The 23,246-nt window shown below is 42.2% G+C and overlaps 1 protein-coding gene across 5 annotated transcripts in view; it reads left to right on the top strand.

Annotated features, from left to right (window-relative positions):
- Positions 1-362: 362 nt before the first annotated feature.
- Positions 363-23,246, top strand: part of EDAR (ectodysplasin A receptor) — a 73,923-nt gene continuing 51,039 nt past the window's right edge. The window contains exon 1 of one of the 5 annotated variants that reach the window (XM_054075207.1): positions 363-657. Coding sequence is in view for 4 of the 5 variants with exons in the window: in XM_054075190.1 (XP_053931165.1) it covers positions 9,864-9,896 (33 nt within the window). In the remaining variant the exon portion in view is untranslated. Of the gene's footprint in view, positions 658-9,838; positions 9,897-23,246 lie in introns of those variants that run through there. The other 4 variants (XM_054075190.1, XM_054075184.1, XM_009557892.2 and 1 more) reach the window with 4 other exon arrangements.

Below are 23,246 nucleotides of genomic sequence, written 5' to 3' on the forward strand. Positions count from 1 at the left end.
CTAAATCTGCCCCTCTCCAGTTTATACCCATTGCCCCCAGTCCTATCACTACAAGCCTTTGTAATCAGGCTTTGTAGCTCCTGCAGGTACTGGGAGGTCACTTCTCTTCTCCAGGCTGAACAACTCCAACTCTCTCAGCCTGCCCTCATGGCAGAGGTGCTCCAGCCCCCTGATCATCTTCGTAGCCCTTCTCTGGACCCATTCCAGCAGCTCCATATCCTTCTTGTGTTGAGGATGCCAGAACTGGACACAACCGCTTCCTCCTCTTCAGCAGCCAAACTCGAACCCGGCATGAGCTGAGACGGGGCGCGGGGCTCCTCCTCATCCTGCGGAGCACCTCTAGGTGGGGTAGGTGAGTTTCCACAGCGAGCCAGCCCGCTCCAGCGCCCGCGGCTCTGCCAAACTTCCCCGGCGGAGCGAGCGGGGAAGAAGTTCTCGAGGAGCCGCTGGGATCCTGCAAAGGGACGGCGGGGCTGGCGGCAGTCTGGGCTCCCTGGAACCCAGCTGGGGACATTCATGACAAGCTCTGAGAGAAGAAAAGACGCACGCTGGCTGTGCCCAAGCCTCAGCACCTGCGAGAGCCCGAACAAGTGGTTCCTCTGTGCCCCGTTGGACCTCTTCTCCGGGCTTCTGTAGTAGCGAAGTCATCTGCACAAGGTAGGCTTGTTTTCTCTGTCTTCCCAAAGCTGGTGTGGTTCTGGTGGAGAAGTTGCCCTGTCGTGGGGATGTGACCAAGGGCTGTGGCTCAAAATCATGTCAGTTTTATGTTTACTTTGAACAAAACCTCCGTTCCGTGAGTTCCTCTGCTCCTGGCACTGGACTAAAGAACTGGGGTGCTGTGGTTTTTGTGTGTGAATTTAAGAAAGTAGCTACAGTTCCTGGTAGCATCTTTGATTAAAAGCTAAAGTTTCCTCTCACTGGATGTGTTTTAGACTTCTTTTACTATGAAGAGTACTAACGTTCTGACCAGTTCGCAAACTCTAGTGGGTATTTTATTTATTTGAGTGGAAGTATATATTTCTCCAGAGGACAGTGGAACTGCTGTTTTGGGGTTTGTGTTAACATGGCAAACTAATTTGCCTCTACATTTTAGATTGTTACTATACTTTTGAAATTATGACCAACACTGTAAGATATCGCACAATCAGTAGTGTTGCGGCTGACTGCAAATACATGTGAATACATGTTTGTAGCATGCCGATTTTATTTTCCCTGCTTCCAGTCTTGCTATAAAAGGGCGCAGTAGGGCTGAGGTCTGGAGAGGAAAGCAGGCTGCTGCCCGCGCTGAGGAGCACCTGGGCAGCAGTGGCATCACGTGCCTCACAGTACACTCTACCCGTACATACTGCTGGAGTAGCATTGAAATGCCGGGCTTGGCTACCTCTGAGGGAGCAGAGAGCTCCACCAGGACTGCAAAACCTGCTCCAACAGTAAAGTGGCCCGTGTGAGCCTTGCATGGCTGTGAAAGACTGTCATTGATACTGAGCTGGGTGGTTTTAGCTGCTGCTGCCATGGCCACAGGACTGATGCAGTGAATTAGAAAAAGTGCAGCTAGACGCTTGAATGCTTTAGAAAAAAAAAATTGTTTTCATTTCTGCAACTGGTGGAGTTTTAGGTATTAAATAAAAAGGCACTGGATAGCACATTGGATCTGTCCCCCGTGGGATGACAGGTGAGATCCTTATCTAGTGCAACAGTGCCAAGGAGCTTAGTGATCAATGTCTGCTTGGGGTACCACCCAAAACCTTTTCTGATGCCTCAAGCTATAAGGAAACTTTTGACGTCCTTAGGCAGCATCCTTGGGCAGCCTGATCTAGTGGGATGTCCCTGCCCATGGCAGGGGCGTTGGAACTAGATTATCTTTACGGTCCCTTCCAACCCTAACTATTCTGTGGTTCTGTGACATCTGCAGCTGCTGTTCATTGGAATAGATGAGGCCTTTAGCACTTCTTTAGAACAGATGCAGGAAATGATGTTCTATACTGCAGTTTCGAATGACAGATCTTCAAATGTATTGGACAAGTAGTGGAAGTCACTGGCAGCTCTGTAAGAAAAATCATGGGAGACTGCAACTTTTAAAAGGAAATACACGTGATTGCGCAAAATGGAGTCAAACCCCATCACGATTTCTCAGTTCTTTGTTCTTCTGTGTCAGGAGTTTATAATGTAGAAAAGTGAAAAGAAAAGAAAGTTTAGGCATCCTCTATCAAAGAACAATCCTGATAGAAATTAATTTTGAAATTAAGTGAAAGAAGAACAGTCAGATGAAGGAAATGTATTATATTCATCAGCAGCCAGTTTGGCTCCATACCACTTAGTGGAAAGAATTTCACCTTCAGGTAAGCTCCCGTGAGCTCAATTTCACTGGAGATGTCTGGTGAGGGCCAAGAGCTTGGCCCAGCTCTTTTGGTGGTAGGGTACAGCACAGTTGCATTGCTGCTTACAATAATGTAGTCTGACTGCAACAAAGACCTCAGATGAGAATGTGCCCAGAAAAAGCCAGCAGGCGTTTTTTTTTCCAGTAGACAGATAGCTTTTACAGAAAACTGTTGCCATAAATAGGCATCTTTTTCTCTATTCTGCGGCTAGATGGGAAGCATGTGATGTTTTAATTTTTCACATCAGATGGTCATTTTCAAGGGATTGTACTGAATCATACTGAAATGTTGAACTGAATGTGTGACTGTACCACAAAGGTGTTTAGAAATGGCTTCATGTGAAACATCAACTTTACACGCAAAGGCAACATTTCTTGGAGGACTGGAATACTTTGACTACAGTATCTAATGAACCCATATAGCCGTGCTTGATAAATGGTCCAAGCCTCAGTTTTCAAAAAATAGTAGCATAAGCTTTTGAAGATAAGATTAATATTAAGATAATGTTTTTCTCATGTTGTAATCAGTGGAGGAATTCCCCTCTACTATCCTCAACAGAGTTGTTTCCTTTAACTGTGTTAGGATGGAACTGGGTTTCGGATCATATCTGTACTGCTTTTCTTCTCAGCTAAAGGATAGATAAATTGCAATGTGAGCTGCTATCCATAGCAGAAAAACCTGAGAGGTTCCAGTATGACCACACCCTGCATGAGTCTTTTGTGAGGAGCTGTGGGTAGATCTATTCACTCCTGTTAATGGTATCCCATTTCTCCCTCTAGTTATTCTCCAAACCAGGCCTTTGCTGCCTTCTGGCATGCTCCTGACCCTCAAGACCCCCTTTATTTTTTATGGTGCATCCTGAAGATAACAGGTCCCTCTTTTTTTATCCAGCAGCTCCAGAAGCAGCAGCTCTTGATAAGGAAAACCCTACCTTCCTAATATGTAGAAATATTCTGGCCAGTGCGTTGTTAGGGCAGGAGTAATTTGCAAAAACAGAGATGTTTTCTTGCCATTTATATTCCAAGAGGGGTAAGTCCCTGTAAGGGATTAGATATTACTGAACAAGGATAGTATTGTGACATTTATGACTGTCCACCTTGGCAGGTTTTGTTGACCTACACCAATGGTCACCATGTGGACAAAACACTTGGCCATATTTTCCCCAGAAAACTAAGAACCTGGCTTCATACAGCAGAAGACTAGGATGTTCAAATATTATTTTTAGGCCAAATAATTTGTTGTTATTTTGTTTGATTCATCACTCAACAAATTCTGTAAAAAAACAAACTGAGATCCTGGGCCCAGGCAGTCGATAGCAGAGCTCCAGCAAGGATGGTGCACTCTCTCTTGGTGGCTGTGTGGCAACATTTAGTGATCAAACACTGCTTCCTGAACCACGTTAGCTTTGCACACATTTCTTCTGACTTGACGTAGCTCAGATCTTTCAGTTTCTTCCCATCAGGGAAATCAGAACAAAAGTAGAGAGGAAGTTCTTTTCAAATTCAGAAGGAGTTCATTAGAAACAAAAGAATGAAAGATAAACAAAGACTATGTTAAAGCATTATCTGCTATTGTCTTTTGAAGAAGTTAAAGCTTTGCCAGTGAATTTTCAAATCTCTGCAGAGACAATGTCAGGGCCACATCCTCCTGATCTGACGCTAGCAAGTGCTGGTTTGGAACTGTCAGAAGTGGCATTCTGTGAAGTTAATCCACAATGCTTGAGCTGAATCACCCGCCATGAATCTAGCAACAGGTTTTGCGTTACCACATTACCATAACGTCTGACCATCTGCAGTGCAAAATCAATACCAAAGGCTCTGGTGGATTTCATAGAGTTTCTGGCATTTAGTCTCTTTCAGACTCGGTTCTGCAGAGCTGAGCTTGTTTTTGATTTGGTCCATTAAATTCTGTTTGTTTCCTTTTTGGGAGGGGAGAGCTGGTGAGATTTTATGTGGTAGAAGGGGTTATCAGAGCTGTGTCAATTTTGTGGTGGAAAGGCTTTTCAGGAGTTTGATGCTGCCCCATTCCCTGCCACGCAAGAAACCACTCCAGCAGCTGGTACTATCTAAGCTGACCCCTGTCTGACTTGCTATGCACATGAGGTTAGGAATGTCTTCGTGTCCAGCTGGGGGCCTGCTCTGACAAGAAGCACGTGTTGGAAAAAAACCTGTGTTTTAGAAACGTTGCTTGGGTACAGTCAATGGCCACTGTGGAGGTGGGGTGGAAAAACAAAAGAGTTTAGAAATGCTTAGCTTGACTGTGTTTATGGCATCTTGATATATTGATAGACCTTACACCCTTCTGATCTTAAAGGCCAAGATCAACCTTGTAGCAAACCTGCAGCATCCAAGCTTTCCCAACCAATCTTCAGTGACACGTTTTCTTCCCTCCTGGAGCCTGGCATGGAAAGATACATGAGCTCCAGTTTCTCACTGTCTTTGTCTCTGCTGTGCAAGTGCTGATGGATGCACCTCCCCTGCAGCTCATGTTAATGAGACTCTGGTTCGTTAGGCTTTATGGCCAGGACACGGTGCTGCAAAACTTGGCTGAATTAAAGTCCAAGACAGCTCTTTGGTAAGAAGGAACCCTGGAAAGATTCACTTTTATTCATTTTTTTTCCCCACCTCCCCTGGAGGTTGTTTTGTATGTGAAGCTCTCTTAGACCAGCCTTTATGCTCTGTTCAGCAATGTAATGGGCTGAGGACCAAAGCAGAAACATATGGCCAAGTACTGAAAGAGCTTTTAATTCTGACAGTGCATCCATCTTTTCCTTCGGATATATCACAAAGAAAAACTACTGAAGTGCCAGCTAAACAGCACACAATTATTTGCAGATTGAGTGTCAGGATTTTTCTTTTCACTTTACAAAATAACCATTTTAATATCTCAGGATTACGTATCTATAATTATCTAGATTAGAAGGATGCATTCCTGTGACATGCTCCATTCTTCTCTCACAACTCTTTACAGACACCACTACTTGAGAGAAGGACCAGGGAGGGAAAGAGATCTGTATACTAATAGCTGATAAATTGAAGATTTATACAAATTGGCTTCTATCACTGAAAAAAAAGAAGGAAACAAAAAAGGCACTTTATATCCAGATCACACATCTTGGAAGAGAAGAGAAGAGAAAAACTAGGACTGCAAAAATATGAGGAGCAGACGAGATCAAAGGCTAAAATGGCAGACTCTGTTGAACTACGTGGTGCTGGTTTATCGTGTGTTGTAGTTAGGAACTATGAAACAGACGACATCCTCGAGCATAGGACTTAAATTTACACTTATAACAAAAAGGAGTTTGAAATTACCATTCCAAAGTAAAGTTTCTCTTCCTATCAGAATCAACAAAAAATTTGTGATAGACCTCAAGGGAACAGACTTTAGTCAGTGCTGAGCAGTTTAATACTGTCAATAAAGTGCAGTTGCAAAAGAACAAAATCCAGTCAATGACAAAACACCCCAGACCCCAGGAAAAAAAAAAAAAAAAAAAAAAAAGGGGGATGTGTTGTCTTTTTGTCGCCTGAGATTTTGCCATTTCTTTTCTCAACGGGTAGTCCCCTGAGTTAGACTCATTTGTATTTACAAAAATAGTTGAGAGTGATCCATAGGCTGCCACACATCCAGTGGCCCGCAACAGGGGAGCAAGTGAAGCAGCACCACCTTCAGCTGGCCAGCCCCTTTCTTTCTGAGTCTTTTCCACCTGCTCAGCAGGCATGGTTCAATGGCTCACAGACTCACCTCCAAGCTGCGGGAGTTTACGGGCTGGCAGATCCGCATGAGCCATGCCTGGCGTGAAGTCTGGCAGTCTGAAACCAAATTCACGAAGCGTTCAGTTGTGTCAGCTGCAGGAGGGCAGTAATTTCCAAGAGAGGGGCAGAGCACACAGCTGAGGGCAGTAACTGTCTCAGCTGTCACCGTTTAATCCGTCACCAAGTCTGAGTGTCAGCACCCTCCAAGAGAGACAAAAGCAGAATCAAGTATCCAAGCATTGTGGGGCACAGATTTCTTTCATTACATTCAAATACTTCTCCATGATGAGCCTTGTCTCTTTAAATTTTCCATACAGAAAAAGCATGTGCTAGCATATTGCCAGTTTGAGGGGTATATTTTTATGTGTAGATCCAGTTGGTTTCTTTGAGATGTTAAATACAAAGGGAAAAAACCCATTGTTCCTTCCTTGCTCTCAATTTTCAAAAATTACTAGTTCTCATAAGCAGACCAAAACAGATAACAGATGGCATTGGCTAGCAACAAGGAAACCTACATACAAATACAATGCAGTATATGGAGAACATCTCTGATGTGTCAGGGTTATGGTTTTTATCATGGTTTCTAACTGTTTGTAAGAAAAATCCTGCACTAGCAGTTTGTGGCATTTAATTGGATGTGAAAGGTGCAAATAGTTTAACTGGTGACCAAATGACAAAATTGGTAATAAATGAATACAAAAACAGACAAACATACAGCAGCTTGATCGCTTCCCACTGAAGTCAACTGAAAAGTCTCCAGTAACGTCAGCAGCTATTCAAGTGGGGCCTGTATGCCCGTTTTTGATTTTTGTCCAAGGTCCAGATGTACACAGGCTATGCTACAAAAGAGAAATAAAAGGTTCTTGGCTATAAGTGCTTTCCTGGCCCAAGCAAGGAGCCACTGGTTTTCATAGATGTCTTTACAATGAACCAGAAGCCACAGCTGGGCTGAGCTACAGGGGTTTGTCCGTAGCTGTGCAATGCAGATTTCCTAGAGCTTGTATAATGTGTTTTTTAATTTAGCTTAGGTGCAAGTCAGGCAAACAGATATCTCTGGTGCGAGTATCTCTGCATGGGGGAACACCAGGAGCACTTTGAGGAGGCAGCGAACGGTGCCCTTGGGGGTATGTGAATGAGGCACGTCCACATGTAGATGAGACATTTGGTTGCAGTTTGATGAGTGTACACATTTTTGACTTGGGCCAGTCCACAATGCCTGCTCTGCCTCAACTTTTAAATTCCATTCTCAAGGGTAGGGAAAGACAGCACAGGTTTAAAGAAACTAAAATCCCACCAGCTTCTTTTTCCACCAAGAGTGGAAAAGTGGATTCTTCTTGTAGTGAATGGATATTGGATCTATCACCATGAAAGAGCAATAGAGGTCTGAGCAGCTGGAAAGTTGAGGTCTGATGTCTCGGTTGAGTGAGACTACAATTCCATGCTTTCTTCCTGCAGAAATGGGTCCTCACCAAATCTCCACTGTAATACAAAGCACTTGCTTCTTGTCCTTCAGAGCCCTAAAATATCAGACCTTCTATGTAAGGCAACAGGCAGACAAATGCACTCAAAATGACAGAATGATTTCTAATATTTACTCTCTTTGCCTCTACCCTCAGTGCTTGTATGGGCAGATCCTTGGCAGTGAGCACAGCCTAACCTTGTTGGTAGAAGGATGTGGTTAAAAAGCTTGCTTTTTTTTTCTAGAAAATGAGTATGTTGATGTGGTGCCAGTCAAGTATTGGCAGAAATTTGAGAGAGTCTGAGCAGCTCACTTGTTTGTTGGTGCTCCACTAGTAAGTGATGTGCCTGTCTCTTGCCTTTGCTGGTGAAATACCCTTCCTTTAGCCCTTTTGCCTATACAATAGTGAATCAATACCTATAGAGGGTATCGTTTGCCACATAGTATGAAAAATGTATAAAGTAAATTTTTCTTCTAAGTACTTCTTAACACTCCTGCGTTCAAGTAAAACTGTCACTGAGTTCACTTGAGGTTTGCCCATGCAAGGTGCAAAGGCTCTATCCCCCTTGGGAGTGTGCAAGCCATTTTCTAGTAATTTGTCTGCTAAGATGACAAATTTCCTTATTATAGCACTGAAAACAGGAACTTCACTGTCTTCTAACAGAAATGACTTTACATATTTTATGAAGCTGAGCCAAAGGCACTGCTGTTGTTAGCTGGAGTTAGTGGCTGTTTGGTTGGTCTGGACATGAGAATTATCTACTTCCCCTTCCTCCTTTTTGTTTTTGTTAATGAAAGCTTTATACCTGACTAAAATACATAGCTATATTTTTCCCTTCAGGTGATGTTATCGGAAGCTTTGAGTTGGGGGTTGGGGTAAAAAAGTTCACTTACTAAGTAAGATTAAAGCAATTAAAGGCTAAGGCTCATATTTAATTTTCCCTCGTAGATGCAATTTTTCATGCAGTGACAGCATCAAAACCTTTTCAAGTTTTATAGCTATTTCACATTTGGCAGAAACAACAGGAAACCATCTGTAGCAAAGCAGGATTGTTGTAAGCATGATATTCTGTAATGAAAAAAAGATTAAAAGAAAACACTGTTATCTTTATGTGATAGCTTTGAAGGCGCAAGGAACAGAATGCTTGCATTTGCCCATCTATTTACTAGCATCATAAAAATTTTCTAGATGAGGCAACTACGTAGAAAGTTGATTATTTCAGCAGAAGGAAGAAATCCAGTAGGAAATTTCTAGTTGAAATTTCCTGTTGAATTTCTTGTGCAGAGGAGCTTGTATATGACTGTTATCTGTATACTGTGACTTACATAGCAGAGCTATAAGCACACACATGACTTCAAATAGACTAGTTCTCCCGCAGAAGGCAAGTAAGCTACTTGTTTTAAAACTTTAACTCCATGCTTGAAAGTCTTTTCTGGACAAGAGAAATCAAAATAAGTGGTGGTAATTCAGATGGCTCATATTGCCCTGTGGCAGTATTCCCTAAGAGAATATTTCAGCAAGTGTATTTGTTATTGCTTTGTTGTGTTTTATGTACTGGCAAGGAGGCATCCAAACTGAAAGAGTACCTGCTTATCAGATGTGAGTGAAAAATACTTTTTGCTGAAACTTAATTTGTTAATTGTGGTGTCAGATCCCAAGGCTGCAGTTTTAAGGGTGCTCACGGCAGCCACGGAATACCTCTGCCAACCATAGTCAGTCCTGTAAAGTTGTTACAGTACTATAATCATGCTCAGATTTCTGATCATGCTAAAATACTTGTCAGTATCTGTTCAACAAAGTGAAAGAACAGTTCTTTCAGGTGTGTTCTGAAGTTTATCCTGGGCTTTTTTCTCCAAATATGTTGAGATTTTGACTAGTGAATGAGAAATGGATCAACCTTTCTGTAATTCCTTTGACGCTGATAGTGTTTCACATACTGATAATCAGACCTAGTTTTAAGATAGCATTTCACTGTGCAAAAGCCAAAATATGTCAGGAAACTGCAATATCTTCTTGTTATTAATGTCTTAAATTATAGCTAGACACCCTGTTTTTCCAGTTTTCAAGGCAAGTTATGAGGGCTTTTTTTTCAAGTGCTGAGCTGATGAGACATTAAAGGTTTCTTTTTTCAAATAGTTTGGCTGTTGGGTTGCTCCTTTCACTCACACCTGCCTCTTGACTTAGAAATTGTCTCCACCTCTTCAGCATCAAACACTGAATTTACATAGGCACAAAGAAAGTGTGGAAGGCCAACAGCTCACGCCGTCATTAAGATGGGAATGCACGAAGAACAAAGCAGCACAATGGTAAGAGAAATATCACAATACCCTACCTTTCTGCACAGCTGACTAACCAGGGCTTTCCCACAGGAGAGAACAGTGCTGGGGATATGGCAGGATTAGCAGATGCATGTAGGGCTGCTGGCAATGACTAAGCTAGCAACAGCAAGCAAGTCAAAGTTCTAGACATGAGTCAGATTTTGAACTTGTTGTGGTTTGTAGTGGCTCAAAAGGCTTTGTACAGCATCAGCGTAGAATCTGTGACTGCGAAGTGATGGGCTTACAGCTGGTAGAGCCACTATCTGCTTTGGAAGGGAATGCTTGCTTTCAGCAAAATGTTGTAGTTGAATTCAACTCCACGCTTTGCTTGCCCACAGCACAGCCTTGGGTGTGCCTCTCACTTACATTATTTTAATGTCTTTCCAAAGAACTCTTACTTATTAATTCAGTAAGTTCTTCCTAATTATACAAGCATCCCTGAAGAATTTCAGAAATGCACACAAGAAGTATGGCAGAGTTATTTCTTAAAATATATGTTGCAAAAATAAGAAAAAAAAAGGTGGAAGGATCAATGTGTTTACCAGTTAAAGTACGTAATTGTTTTGTATGTGCACATGATTTTTCTTCTGGAATTCTAAAACACAGAAGCAAAAAAAATGAGAGGGCAGCATGGTGTCTGGATTTGTTTTGTTCCTTCAAAACTTTCCCTTCATCCCCTTTAAAAAAGGTTTAGTGGAAAGACTTGAGTCGAAAGATCTGAAGTGCTCCCTTAGTCCTGATGTCATGAGTGGTTTTGCCATTTCTTTTAACATACTGTGGATGTTGTGCTTTTTATTTGCTGTTGCCAGTGCCTGTGACTGAACTGGACAAAAATTTAAAGGAAAAGTACAATTACTGCATGAGCTGCCAAAACTGCATTAGTTTAATCAAAATGAATGAAAGGGAAAAGCATGTGCTTTTCCCCTTGCAAAGCCAAGTGCAAAGGCAGTGCTAACAGCTCAAGTTCCACAGAAATATGTGAAGTAAAGCTGCAATCTGGTATTTTCCCTTTCATTACTGATGCTAGTTGGATTAATTTAACAAATGTTGCACACAGACTTTTGCTTAACTTTATAAACATGTCCATTTTTGCAGAACACATGAAAGTTCATAAACAGTTGTGTTTAACTTTGCAATATTTTTCATCTGGGGTTTTCAGCCTTTCTTATATATACAGATTAAACACTTTTCCTTAATCACAGAGAGCAATTAGCAATGAGTGTGTGAAAAGTGCATAGAATAGCAGTCACTCTCTGAATCTTTGATCCAGGAGCACTCTGAGGTAGGAAGTAGATACTTTCTATTAGATCATGTTCATGGACTTAATCCTATAGAGGAACTTGGGTATCTAGCAGACCTGTCACTTCACACACTAAGTCTAAAATTTAGATCCTAAGAAACCTTGCTCACCTGCCCATTCACCGCAGAGGTACCTACATTCCTTAACACCCACGCCTGCATCCACCAAGTTCCTTGCATGCCTGAACGCGTGCTTCTGGACATGCTTTACCTGGCCTGGCCTGTGCTGGATGAACAGACCCACACACCACATCTAAGTCCTGCCAATGAGAATGGCCACACTTTCACATTTAGTCCATGCTTAGGGAACTTAGGTGGGAGACCTCGGGTACTTGCAAGGGTATGTGAAGATGTGGGCTCTGGGGAGTACTCAGTTTAAGATATTTAAATTTTTGTCAGAGTGAGAACTGGAGCTGAGTTTCCAAACTGTCCCAGGTGGTGCCCCAGTCACTAGGTTTAGAAGTCATGTGTCTGAGTGAAAAACAGAAAAAAACCTGCATTATACAAAGCAGAACAGTGTCAACAGGAGGGAGCTGGACAGCCTTGCAAGGGAGCCCCGTGAGCTCGACAGCCCTGGGAGGTGGATAGTCCATGCTGTCTGTCTCGGGGCTCTGGGCTTTTCCCTCTCTGTGGAGCCCATCCAGCCTTCCCCCAGCCACTAAGGCTGATCGCCAAACTGGTGTTCAAACAAAGGGAGGATGCTTTCTGTCGGCAGGCAGAGACATTTATTTGTCCTTGTGCTGCCCCATGGATGATGGCTTTATTAAGGGCAAAGAGACGGAGAAGCTCTAGTGCTGTGTTTTGTGAAAGATAAGTGACCTGTTGAAGCATTCCATAGGCAGGATTTTAGGGGAGCCTTGCCAGTTTCTTAAGCCTTACCAGGGTCTGAGGCACATCTCCTGGCTTTTGAGCATCTCTGGTTTGAGGCGTCTTACTCTTTGCGGATTCTGGGTGTGGCAAGGCTGCTGCCAGCTCCTGTGGCTTCCACAGAGCACTAAGTCCATCATGACATTGCCCCTGTTGTGAATCTGGCCTGATCCCTACTGAAGCAGGGAACTTTCTTAAGAAGAATGTGCTGGAGGTTAGCCCAGGCTAGTTTAAATCGGGGACGGCTAAGAGGCAAGTATCTCCAGGAGCACCAGCACAGATGGATGCTGATTCCTGATGGATCAGTGGCTGATTGGCAGCTCAAAGTGAAGCTGTCCCCACTAGAACATTTGCAAACATCTTGTTGCCATGTGCATTTGTCAATGCCTCACGAGGCAGCCTCCTCCCATGCTGAAGTGCACCAGGCCAGTGGCCACCTGCACTATGAAATCTTTGGGGCCCGAGTTCCTCCCTATACTGTCCCTGTGGGCAGAAGTGCTGGGGCAGGAGCTGGGGGGTGCACAGCTAAGATGGAGGGATGGGTGGGAAATTATATCATGGTCACACAAGCACCATTTGCTTTGGAATCCACTTAAAATTGGGGTAAATACACACAGTTAAAAAAAAAAAAAAAAAGAAAAAAACAACCCTCCTGCAAATATCCAATAACTCTGTGGTTTTGGCACTTTCTTGAGAGACAGGAGCTGGAAGTTCAGCTCCCTGTTCCAAATTAAACAGAAGGAGCATTTGATGTTGTCCCATATTACTCAAAGTGTGTCATATGACTCCACCAATAAATTGATCTGTGGAAACCTTATACTCTGAAATGTGCTAACCATACCCTAGAAGCGAGCCTTTAGTTTTGACTGAGAAGAGTATCAATGATTTTTAATCTGTTCAAGAATAGCTATTCAGGGTGCAAGTAGAGAGCACATCTGAGATTTAGGAGCAAGATGTCACAGGGGCAAACTTCACTGAAGGGGTAATAGGTTGAATGAATGTGGTTGTCATAGGTTTTCATTTGCAGGCTTTTGACTGGCTTTGAAGTAAAAATGGTCTACAGGAATTGTAATATTTTCTGAATACTGCAGGTAGACTTCAATAAACCACTTTTATTGTAGACTGGTTTTTATTTAAGAGACATTGCTAACTGCGCTAATACACTTTGCTCTTCATAGGTGCACTAATTTCAGCTACTGATGCTGCTTTGCAAGCAGGGCCAGTATAATGCACTCTTTCTGTTTTGAAGATGAAGTTATTCCCATTTGGGAAAGTTTGTTTTCTTAGAAACATAAATTAGGAAGAGCCATTGTGTAGCTCTGTATTCCAGAAGAGTATATGTATGGGAGAGAAGCAGGTCATCAGGGATTCAGGAGAGGAGCTTGTTATATTTGTAATGGTCCGAGCAAGGAATATATGTACAGAACTGGTTCCATATAAGCAGGCAAGCTCAGTCATTGTTTCTTTACAGCTTTAAATTTACATCACCATCAGGTGCCAAGAGATGGGAAGGCCTTATGGCAGGGGTTTTTTTGCAGATTTTTATACCCAGTATGTCATAACATGATAGCAAAAATGGAACTATTATAGTTGATATATAATATATGTGGGCTTGTGTCACTTTTCACTACCTGTCAATAGTGCAGAAGAAAAGTAACAAACACAGCTTACTAGTGACAAACAAAATGCTACTCTTTCTGTTCTACGCAAGTGGGTCAAGCTTTGATGTAATTAAGCATAACGTAAAAATAACTCTTCTGTCACTAGAATCATTTATCATGAAAGGATGAGCTCTCTGTAATGCATGGTTTTAATTAACTGTCACTTGCTGTCGAAGCTGAGATGCAGTATACACATTTGGCACTTAGGTGCGTACATGAGCTTTTGGAGATATTTTAGAAAGCAGAGCCAAGGTGGTCAAACAATAACTCTGAAAGCAACCTGAGGGCACGTGTGAACACAAGCACTTGCTATCCATTGAAATCTTTGTCCTTTAAACAAGTTTCCTGTTTGTACACTTTTGGAGGAGAATTAGCTTTCACTGTTCACAGTTTAAAGCACATCACTAAAACGTGCCCCCAGGTCTCTGCACAGTGTGACATTTTAGACAAGCTGCAAAAGAAACATAGTTCCTAAGTTGTTGTGGTGCACTCAATAGTTGTATCTTCCAGAAATGCTGTTTCTATAACTGTTTACTTACTTCAAGTGAACACTCAAGGAAATAAGTTATTTTCTACTGTAGAGTTTTGCATTAGAATACATTTATACAGCTACAAGTGTGATTTTTCCACTGCTCCCACAGGGCAATGTTTTTAGTCAGCCTAAGGTGTCTTCTAAGAGCTACCCCAGACCAGGGCCTGGGGACTCCAGAGGACTGCCTAGACTGGACTGTTGGAGAGGAATGGATGTGCCAGGAGGCAGGACGGGAGTCCTCTCACAGCCCTCACAAGTGATAAACGTGCGTTGTTACATTTCACTTTGCAAGATGATTTTGACATTACCCATCCCACTGTAGGTGGAGGCTGATGATCCATGATGCCACTTTGCCGTGGTGGCAGTGGGTCCCTGGCAGGCATGGGTGAGTTGCCTAGGGTTTCACTCCTGGTGGAATTATTCAGATGCAGAAACAGCATGGTCTGGCGTGTCTTTGCCACCTTCAGTATATGGGGGAATTGAATGGCTATGGAGAATGGCTGCTTGAACAGAGCAGGCAGACCACAGGATCAGGATGTGGTCCATGGGAGGGAGGAACAAATGTTCAAATCCATTTCAGGGTCCCAGGTGTATGAAGAGCAGTGAGGACATGAGCAGTGGCTGCAGGAACAACACAGGTGGGGTTGGGGGAAGGGATACTAGCTACTTTCCACCAATGTGCTTCTGCAGCTGGAACAAAGTGAGGAAAGGTGGTGAGGGGTAGTGCAGAGGTAGAGAAGGGGTCATTGGCACCACAAAGTACGTATGTTGTGGGAGAAGCTGAATTAATACAAGGCAAAAGATTGAATGGGGACAAAAATAGCAAATGTTTGGAGGACAGGGAGAAAGGTGGTATCTCTCGGGGCGGGTTGGGGGGGTGGGCACTGAAGAAGGAATTTCTGGGGAATCCAGGGCATTTGCTGCCTAATTCATTGCTGGGTCTCTCATTAGGCCAGGAGGCCCTAACAGTGCCTCTAACTGCTTCTTGAAAATTGCAGGTTAATTTTAACAGGCAGGCAGCAATGGAGAAACTGCCTAGAGCCACGTATTTCTGGTTTCCTCTCCTGCTGCTCCCTCAAAGATAGGGCAAGCTGAACTGGCCTTGCTTATGCTTTTTTTTTTTTTTTTTTCCCAAGATTGTGCTGCATTTATTACATTTGACTTTGGGTTCAAGTAGCATTCTGTAGCACTGTCAGGAGCCGAAATGTCAGAATGAAATACTGAATGCTGTTTCCTCAGATGCTTGGTGTCGGAAATTATGGAGGCTTCAGGCTAAGTGTCCATAATGGATTCCTGTGATTGCTGCCATGGAATCATGCATGACATTCAATACATTGGTCACAGGTTGAGGAAACTGATTTCTCTATGAACCTCCTGCTGGCACCAGATAGAAAACATCGTTGCCCAAGGAAAAAACCCAAACAACAAAACACTCCACAGGGAAAGAAATATTATATGGAAAATTTTTCAAACAGAACAGGATACCTGTGGCCAAGCTGAAACTGATGCTGCAGCTTCACTTGTGTCAGTTCAGTTCAGCTTAAGCGTAGATGTTTCTTCTCCCGTCCTAGTGGGTAGGTGTTGAATATGTTGTACAGGCTCTCTTCCAGCTCTCTCTTTTGCCCTATTTTAAATCTGCTGCAAACTTAACCTGCTTTATTCACATTTGTATTGGCACGAGGTTTATGTGCTAGCTGGGGCATGCAAGTACCTAGAAGTGTTCATAATTTGCATTCTTAATAAAACGTAATTTAAAAGCCTAAATATAGAAAATGCTCTGTAACTGAAATGGATTAAACTAGCTCTTTTTTTCCCAGATCTCAACATCCCAAACATCTGTGTGAGCCCAGAAATTTTGGAAAAAGCCTTGTAAAGGCCTGGCTCTGAACTGCTTGAAAAAGGAGAATCAGAAAAACAAATCTAGAGCTCTCTCTTGGGTAAAATCGAGAACATGCTGATGGGTCCTCTTCTGTGGCAGGAACAATCTGTGATGCTTTAACAGCTCTTAAAGATCCTTAGTTTTGCTGCAAATCCCCTATTGCTTCCTGGTCCCGGGATCAAAGATAGGCATTATAACATACTCAAAACCAGCAAGTTTTTCTGATTTTTATGTTTTGTATTAACCACCTGTACTATCACTTTTCTCTTTTCTTTTCCCTATCAGTATGATTTCAGAATATCTCCTCACAAATGTTTTTGAGTGCCATGGATTAATGCAGCATTATTCCAAATGCTCTGGTAACTTTTCACCCCTGGAAAAAAGCTCCTTAACTCGTTCTGCCCCACAAAAGACATCCTTTCACCCCAACTTTTATTTGGCCTTTGAAGGATACAACAATATAGACGATAAATATCTTTGCAAACTGCTGGCTGTTATTTTGTTTTTGAGAAATTTTCTGCCTGTGTCGCTTCAAAGTCTTTGGTAATTAATGTAACATCTGCTAATGCTAGAATTCAGCACCCTGAGCTCTGGGATATTCAGTTGTGTGTCTCTGCATCCTGACACTGCCCTGAGTACTCTTTTCTCTTCCTCCTGTCATTTGCTTCATATACCTCAGTGCTCTATGGTTTTGCCTCTCATCAGATGGATTCAGTGTAAAATTAAGTCTTTACTAACAAAGGTTTTCTTTCAGACAAATTTAGGAGGCTGAATGAAAGTGTCTAACCCCACCTTGCTTAGAGAGGATGGATATGCCTAAAATGAGGAAACCAGGTTTGCTTCAGAAAACATGGGAATTACATGAACTAATGCTACAATCCTCCTTATCATCTCCCACCAAGGCAAAAAACTCCTTTTGGTCTTTCACAAGCAGGCAGCGTGCTATAATTTAGAATCACAGAATCATAGAATAGTTTGGGTTGGAAGGGACGTTAAAGATCATCTAGTTCCAACCCCCTTGCCATGGGCAGGGACATCCCACTATATCAGCTTCTCTGGCAGTGGTGGTGGCCTGGCGCCTGTTCCTACAGCTTGGCTGTTGAAGGCAAGGGGAGGGTTTGCTGAAACACAGGTGCCCACGCAGGCAGCCAAACCCATTTCGCACTTGTGCCCAGTGCTGAGACTGTTGGCTATCCCTGGCTCCTTCCCTGGGCACACCCACATGCACTCTTTCGTGCCTGTCTGTTTTTCCCTCCACCCACTACCTGCATCAGGAGTTTGATTTGTCTTTTTTTTTTTTTTCACCTCAAAGTGATAGCAATTCCTGGTGCATTTATCTTAGATGATGCGGTCGTTGTAAGATGAAGTACCTGAAGCAGCCAGTCTGCGGTTGATTTGAATGCAAGCGAGTCTGAACAATGAGCTTAAAGGAGAGTGTCAGGTATAAATCTTGTCTTCAAACAGCCAGGGTGCATTCCAGACTTCAGAGACACCTCTTTGTGTGGAAGGTTGTTTTTTTTATATATATACCTCCTTTTTCTTTTTCTTGGACCTGGAAGAGGATGAAAGTGGCGGGGTGTGTGTGTTCGTTTAGGCTGATAATGAGAGTGGGGCTCACGGGCATAGTAATTTGGCAGCCTCTTCACTTCCTGTAACAGTTTAAAAAAAAAAAAAAAATCATCCAAGGGCTGCTTAAAGACAAACATTTTTTGTTTAACTACTAGTGGCTCATTTTCTGAACAACCATGCAATTAATCTTATTTGTGTTAAAGAGGCAGGCTGCTTTTTGTAACCTTTTCTGAGCTATAATTAATGAAGATCAAAAATGTTACAGAGACATAATATTTAGCTTTCCATAGGTGCGACTACACAACATCTGCAGCAATTAGGGAAGCAAAAGAAAAAGGCAGTGTTGGGTTTTTTTCACTTCGAAGTGTCTTTGTTAAGCCTCTTCCCTGTGCACAACTTTTCATTGCTCTACCTGTGAACACAATTTTTGGTGAGGGTACTAAAACCACAGATTTTTATTTTTTTTAAATTGCATTGGGAAATAAACACGTGTTTCAAAAATGTTATCAGCTAGGCCAGACTTGTGAGTACTGAGCTCATGAAGTTAAGTGCAGAACCACTCGTGCTGCTTCTTGAAAGACCAGACCCAAACAAGAGTGTTTATTGCTTGCATAGTAGTTTTCAAGCAAAATGCATGTGTGTGTTGAAACTTCAAAAGCATCACAGCAGTTTCGTGATTTTACGTGTAAAAAATCCAGGATGTCTTTGCCACAAGGAATTCTGTAGCACAGATTATCTTTTAGCTGTGCTGCTTAAAAAAAAAAATAATTAGTTTGTAATAAGTAGCAGCTTATTTTTTGCTGGTTGATTAAATAAAGAACAACTCTGGAATGTATCACTTGAAGACATATGACATGAAATGTGCATAGTTTTACCTTGGCATTAGCTGCCTTCTGCTTCAGCCTTTCAGCTACATAGAAAAAGGAAAATCTGGTTTTCACTGGCTTGAAATCAAAATACAGATGGCTCCAAGTGTGTCATTTGGATTCACAAAACAATGGCATGCCTTGCCTTTAGGTACAAACAACATGATTTCATTACACCAGGGATCACTAATTTCATATGCATGTGGCATTTTACTAATGCTTTGCAGAGAGGAGCTGCAGCTACATCATTGCAATTAGTATCAGAACTATTCTGGCATCGCTAAGATAAAGTTAGCTCTGTTGTCTGTGTGATCTGAGCTAAGTCTGATCTCATCATTGTTTGAGGAACAAGCTATTCCAGTATAAACCCCAAACCAACAGAGACGTTCTCTTCTGATGTGTACTATACCACTTTAAGAATAAAAGAGGAATCAAGTCTTTGTTCTTTCTTTGTGGGATGCAAGTGTCACCTGGAAGGTGGCATAAAAAGAAGTTAGGACCTAAGGACATCCACCACACCATGGTTATACCCTAGAAAAGCTTGTGCTACCTGATGCTTAATTCCTCTGTCTCCTGTAACAATAAGCTTTGCTTCTAGAAACTCAGAGGCAAGTATGGGCAAGGGGCACATGGCAGCACTGAGCACCCTGCTGCTGTGCGCCTGTAGCCTGCACCTCAGCTGCTCCTTCCCAGGAAGAGTGGTCTGGTGCCCTTGTGACCAGTAGGTCCTTGCACTTAACCTGTGTTTGATGTCTGAAGATAGATAGGTTTGGAGAAATGTTTGCAAAACTGAATCATGGTAAGTTGCACATGCTGATTACATCACATTTATTTCTGTTTACTTTGTGACTCATAACTTTCCTAAGTATCTGCAAGCAAAAAAACCCTAACAATTTCTTGTATTTAAATGAAAAGTCTTCCATCATATACAAAAGACATCTGGCTTCTAAAGCTCTCCCCCTAATTCCTCCCAAGGTCAAAACCCAGCAAGTTGTTTATGGGAAGAGAAGGGATGTGAGGATGCTGATGTGCGAGTGTTTCCCTCCGAGGAGGACCGATGGCTTGAGTGAGAGTGTCTGGCTTTGTGCAGAGACTGGCTGCAGCAGGATGGCACAGTGGCCAGCTTGAGGGTGGCAGAACAGTTAGCAACAGCGTGCTATTGAAGGCCTCACAAAACCAGACAAGCAAATGTCAAGAGCTTCACCATTTGTTCTTAACTACAAACCTGTTGTACACAAAAAATAGACGGTTTCGTCACTAAAACCTGTATATTCTTTAAATGATTTCAGGAGATAGAGATTTTTATGTTTTAACCGAGGTGAATCCCTCCCACAGTCCCCTCAGTTACTCATCTTTCCAAGCACTCTTTCATCTTCTTATCTTTCAGACTGTCAGATCTTTGAGGATGAGACAGTTTTTATTTGTGTACGGTACAACACCCAGCAACTTTAAACTCAAATGTTTGCCTACACTGTAAGTAGTTGCCAAACAGAGTGTTTTAAGAAGGTGTCAAGGTGTCAATTTCTAACTATTAAAAAGGAAGTGAGAAACTGTGTGAAGATACTGTAGTTTTCATTAAAAATGAAATAATACAACTTGAAGACTTCAGTTAGAAAGCCCTAAGGACAGCATTAGTCAGTACATAGTTGGGACTGTCCATGCAATGACAGTTTTACTCCTTAGCTTCTTTCTTACTCATGCAACTTGCATGTTAATCATGGCCATTGTCATTAAAAGTTTTAATAAGTATATTTTTGGGAAGAGTTGGAGAAGTCTAAGAAGCCATGGTCACTGTGCTCATGTAACAGGCTCTGTTTGCTTAGGGAAATGAGGTGTTTTCGGGTTTGTCTTTGCCTCTCCAGCCTGTCCCATTTTACTTGACAGATCTACTGTGTGGGGCCCCAGATGTTTTACTCTGCTCTCAAAATGCAGGCGTGCTTGGAAGTCAGAGGGAGAGCATCTTTGATAACTTTATTTATTATACCACATAATACCTGTACATACGTTCAGTTTATAGATAAAAACACAGCTAGTTTAACTCTGTGTGGCACTTCTAAACATGATGTGATTATTTCCTCTTGTGGCCTATAGGAATATGAAGTTAGAAAAATAGGATTTTCATCCTCAGCTCACACAGAAATAAGTTATATATGTGGGCACCAGCTACTGAAAGTTTTTATCTGTTTTCTTTTCCTGATATCCGGCATAACTTGAAATCAGAAAACAACTACGCACCTCACTTTTATGTGTTCTTGAGGATGAGATCATGCAGTATTGCTTTTTGGTTTTTTTTTTGCCTGTGATTTTAAATAAGTAAAAGATCCTTCTGAAGAGCTGTAGTCATCTGCACGCATGTATGTGGCTACTGACATTTAAGATGTGCTAAGTAAGATGTCCATGTGGGGCTGGCAGGTCTGACACGGGACCCAAAGGAGACCTGCGGCTTTTGGAGTAGCACACTGGGGTCAGGCAGGGTTCCATACAATATCTCAGATAGCAGCCAGCACCTGTACATGGGCAGCTGTGTTGAGTCCTTGTTGAGTCCAGCAACAAGAATTGCTTAAATAACAGCTCCAGAAAGCTCCTGGTTGTCAGATGACTTCTTTTTCCCTCCATGTATCATTCATCTCTTCTTTCTTTGTCCCATGGTGGTTCCCAGCTCTCCAAATAACCACAACTTTTACTAATTACTTTTACTAACAACCACAACTAACTTGCTACTCCAGATGGTAGATTCCTAACTTGAATATAAATATGATCACTTTACAACACCCTAGGAGGTTTTTGAAAACATATAGATGCTTTAATATCACAAATATGAATGAATTATTAGCTCTTAAGAAACTTCTACGAAAATCAGAATAAGAACAGAACACCAAGATATTGGCTGAGGGCTAAGATCAAAGCAGGGGGGTTTTGAGTTCTAGCTTCAAAAACATTGAATATCCATAAAGTGAGCTCATTCCGTTTTTCACAAATTATTATTATAAATTTCCTATGCCTTATGCAGCTTACCCTTGTGTTTCCAAAGAAGCATGGAAGAAGATCAGGCCTGTGACATTACTGAACAAGTAATATGAGATTTACTTCGGCACATACTATGCTAGATGAAGAAATTGCACTAAGTGGTAATGCAAAATGCTTTTTTCGAGCCTGACCTATTGCAGTGACTACAGATTTAATCCAAACCTTCAGCTCAGTGTTAGCATGGAGAGGAAGATCACAAGGAATTTCAGAAAATATTGGCCTATTCATTTGGTCAAAATTTGCTTCTCTCTGTATCCGTTTCTTTATTAAAAACACACACAAAGTGAAGTATATGTATACCTGAGACAGGTCGCAGATGGTGTAGGTCAACATACAATATTGTTTGTGAGAAATAATCACGTTTAAATGCCTAGCAGAGAATTATACCTTCTGCTTCCCCTTGTGCCCTTGAACCCAAATTTCTAGCACTTATGGAAACCCTCTTTGTCTACATTACATTGAATCTGGGAAAAGCAAATTTGAGTGTGTAGTGGCATTGATCTGTAGTAATGAAGTGTTTGTAAAAAACAGTGTTTACCTTGTGCTTGAAGCTAGAAGGTATAACATAAGGCCTGTCTTCAAACTACATGCCTGATGTCATTGAGCCTTGGACAGCCTGCATTCTTGGTAATTGCCATCAGAGGTCACAGGAGAGGTGTCACGCCAAGGACTTAATGTATTTTCTAAATATAAGTTTAGCCTGGCTGGTAGTTCGGAGGAAGGTGTGTGAGGCATGAAGTCTGGCATATTTGAGGACCGTCTGTACATTTGTCTCCATGCCCTAAATGTGTCCTGATGAGGACAGGTCTCATCAGCCCCATGACCACCACCACAAAGTCCTCAAACCAATTTTGCAGAGGAGTTTGCATTAAGGTTAATAAAGGTTTCACATAGAAAGGATGAGTCTTTTCAGCCAGTAATTTGTTCACACACACACAAACTCTGCCAACAGTGTTTCCAAGCGACTGAAAAGATTATGAATTCAGTTCTAATTTGGAAAACAATTTTAGACAATAAAACTGGGAAAAGGCTTTGGAAAATACAGACTGATTGAAATGTAGGGTTTGCTAAGTGAAACAGCTTATATATTTATGGTACTTTACCTGAGAGAATTACTTCTTTATTTTAAGGGAAGCTAAAATCTTTCCCAAAACCATGGGGAAACACCTTTAGCCAGGTCTTCTTCATACACGCGGTTTCACCCCATTTGAACTCAGTCTTCAGTTTGACCAGTACAGCTGTCTGGAAGTATACCCTCCAGTCATGCTGGGAAAGCATTAGCTGTTCCAGAGGCACAGACTGCCAGAGCTGGAGCAGCATCAGTGAGCCATCCCCAGTGAAGTCATGCTCCGCCCAAGGTCTGAGGAAATTTTCCCTTCTCAGAGGAAAGGAATGCTTGGCTTAGTGGTTTCCCATCCTTCCTGCATGAAAAGGTACTTTCTTTTCTCACCCCAAAGCAAAAAGAGAGGGGGAAGGTAGCCCAAATCATACCACCATACCTCTGGGACTTAGGGTGTCACAATCTCAGTGTTCACAGTGTGAGACAAGCAGAAGACACCTGAAAGCAACGAGGGTGTCCCTGCTGAAAAGCTCCAGGGAGGGTCTCCAGCACCCTGAGCTGCCTAGGTTGAGCAGGAG

The sequence above is a fragment of the Cuculus canorus genome, chromosome 1 (assembly GCF_017976375.1).
Source record: "Cuculus canorus isolate bCucCan1 chromosome 1, bCucCan1.pri, whole genome shotgun sequence".
In the NCBI taxonomy this organism is placed as follows: Eukaryota; Metazoa; Chordata; class Aves; order Cuculiformes; family Cuculidae; genus Cuculus; species Cuculus canorus.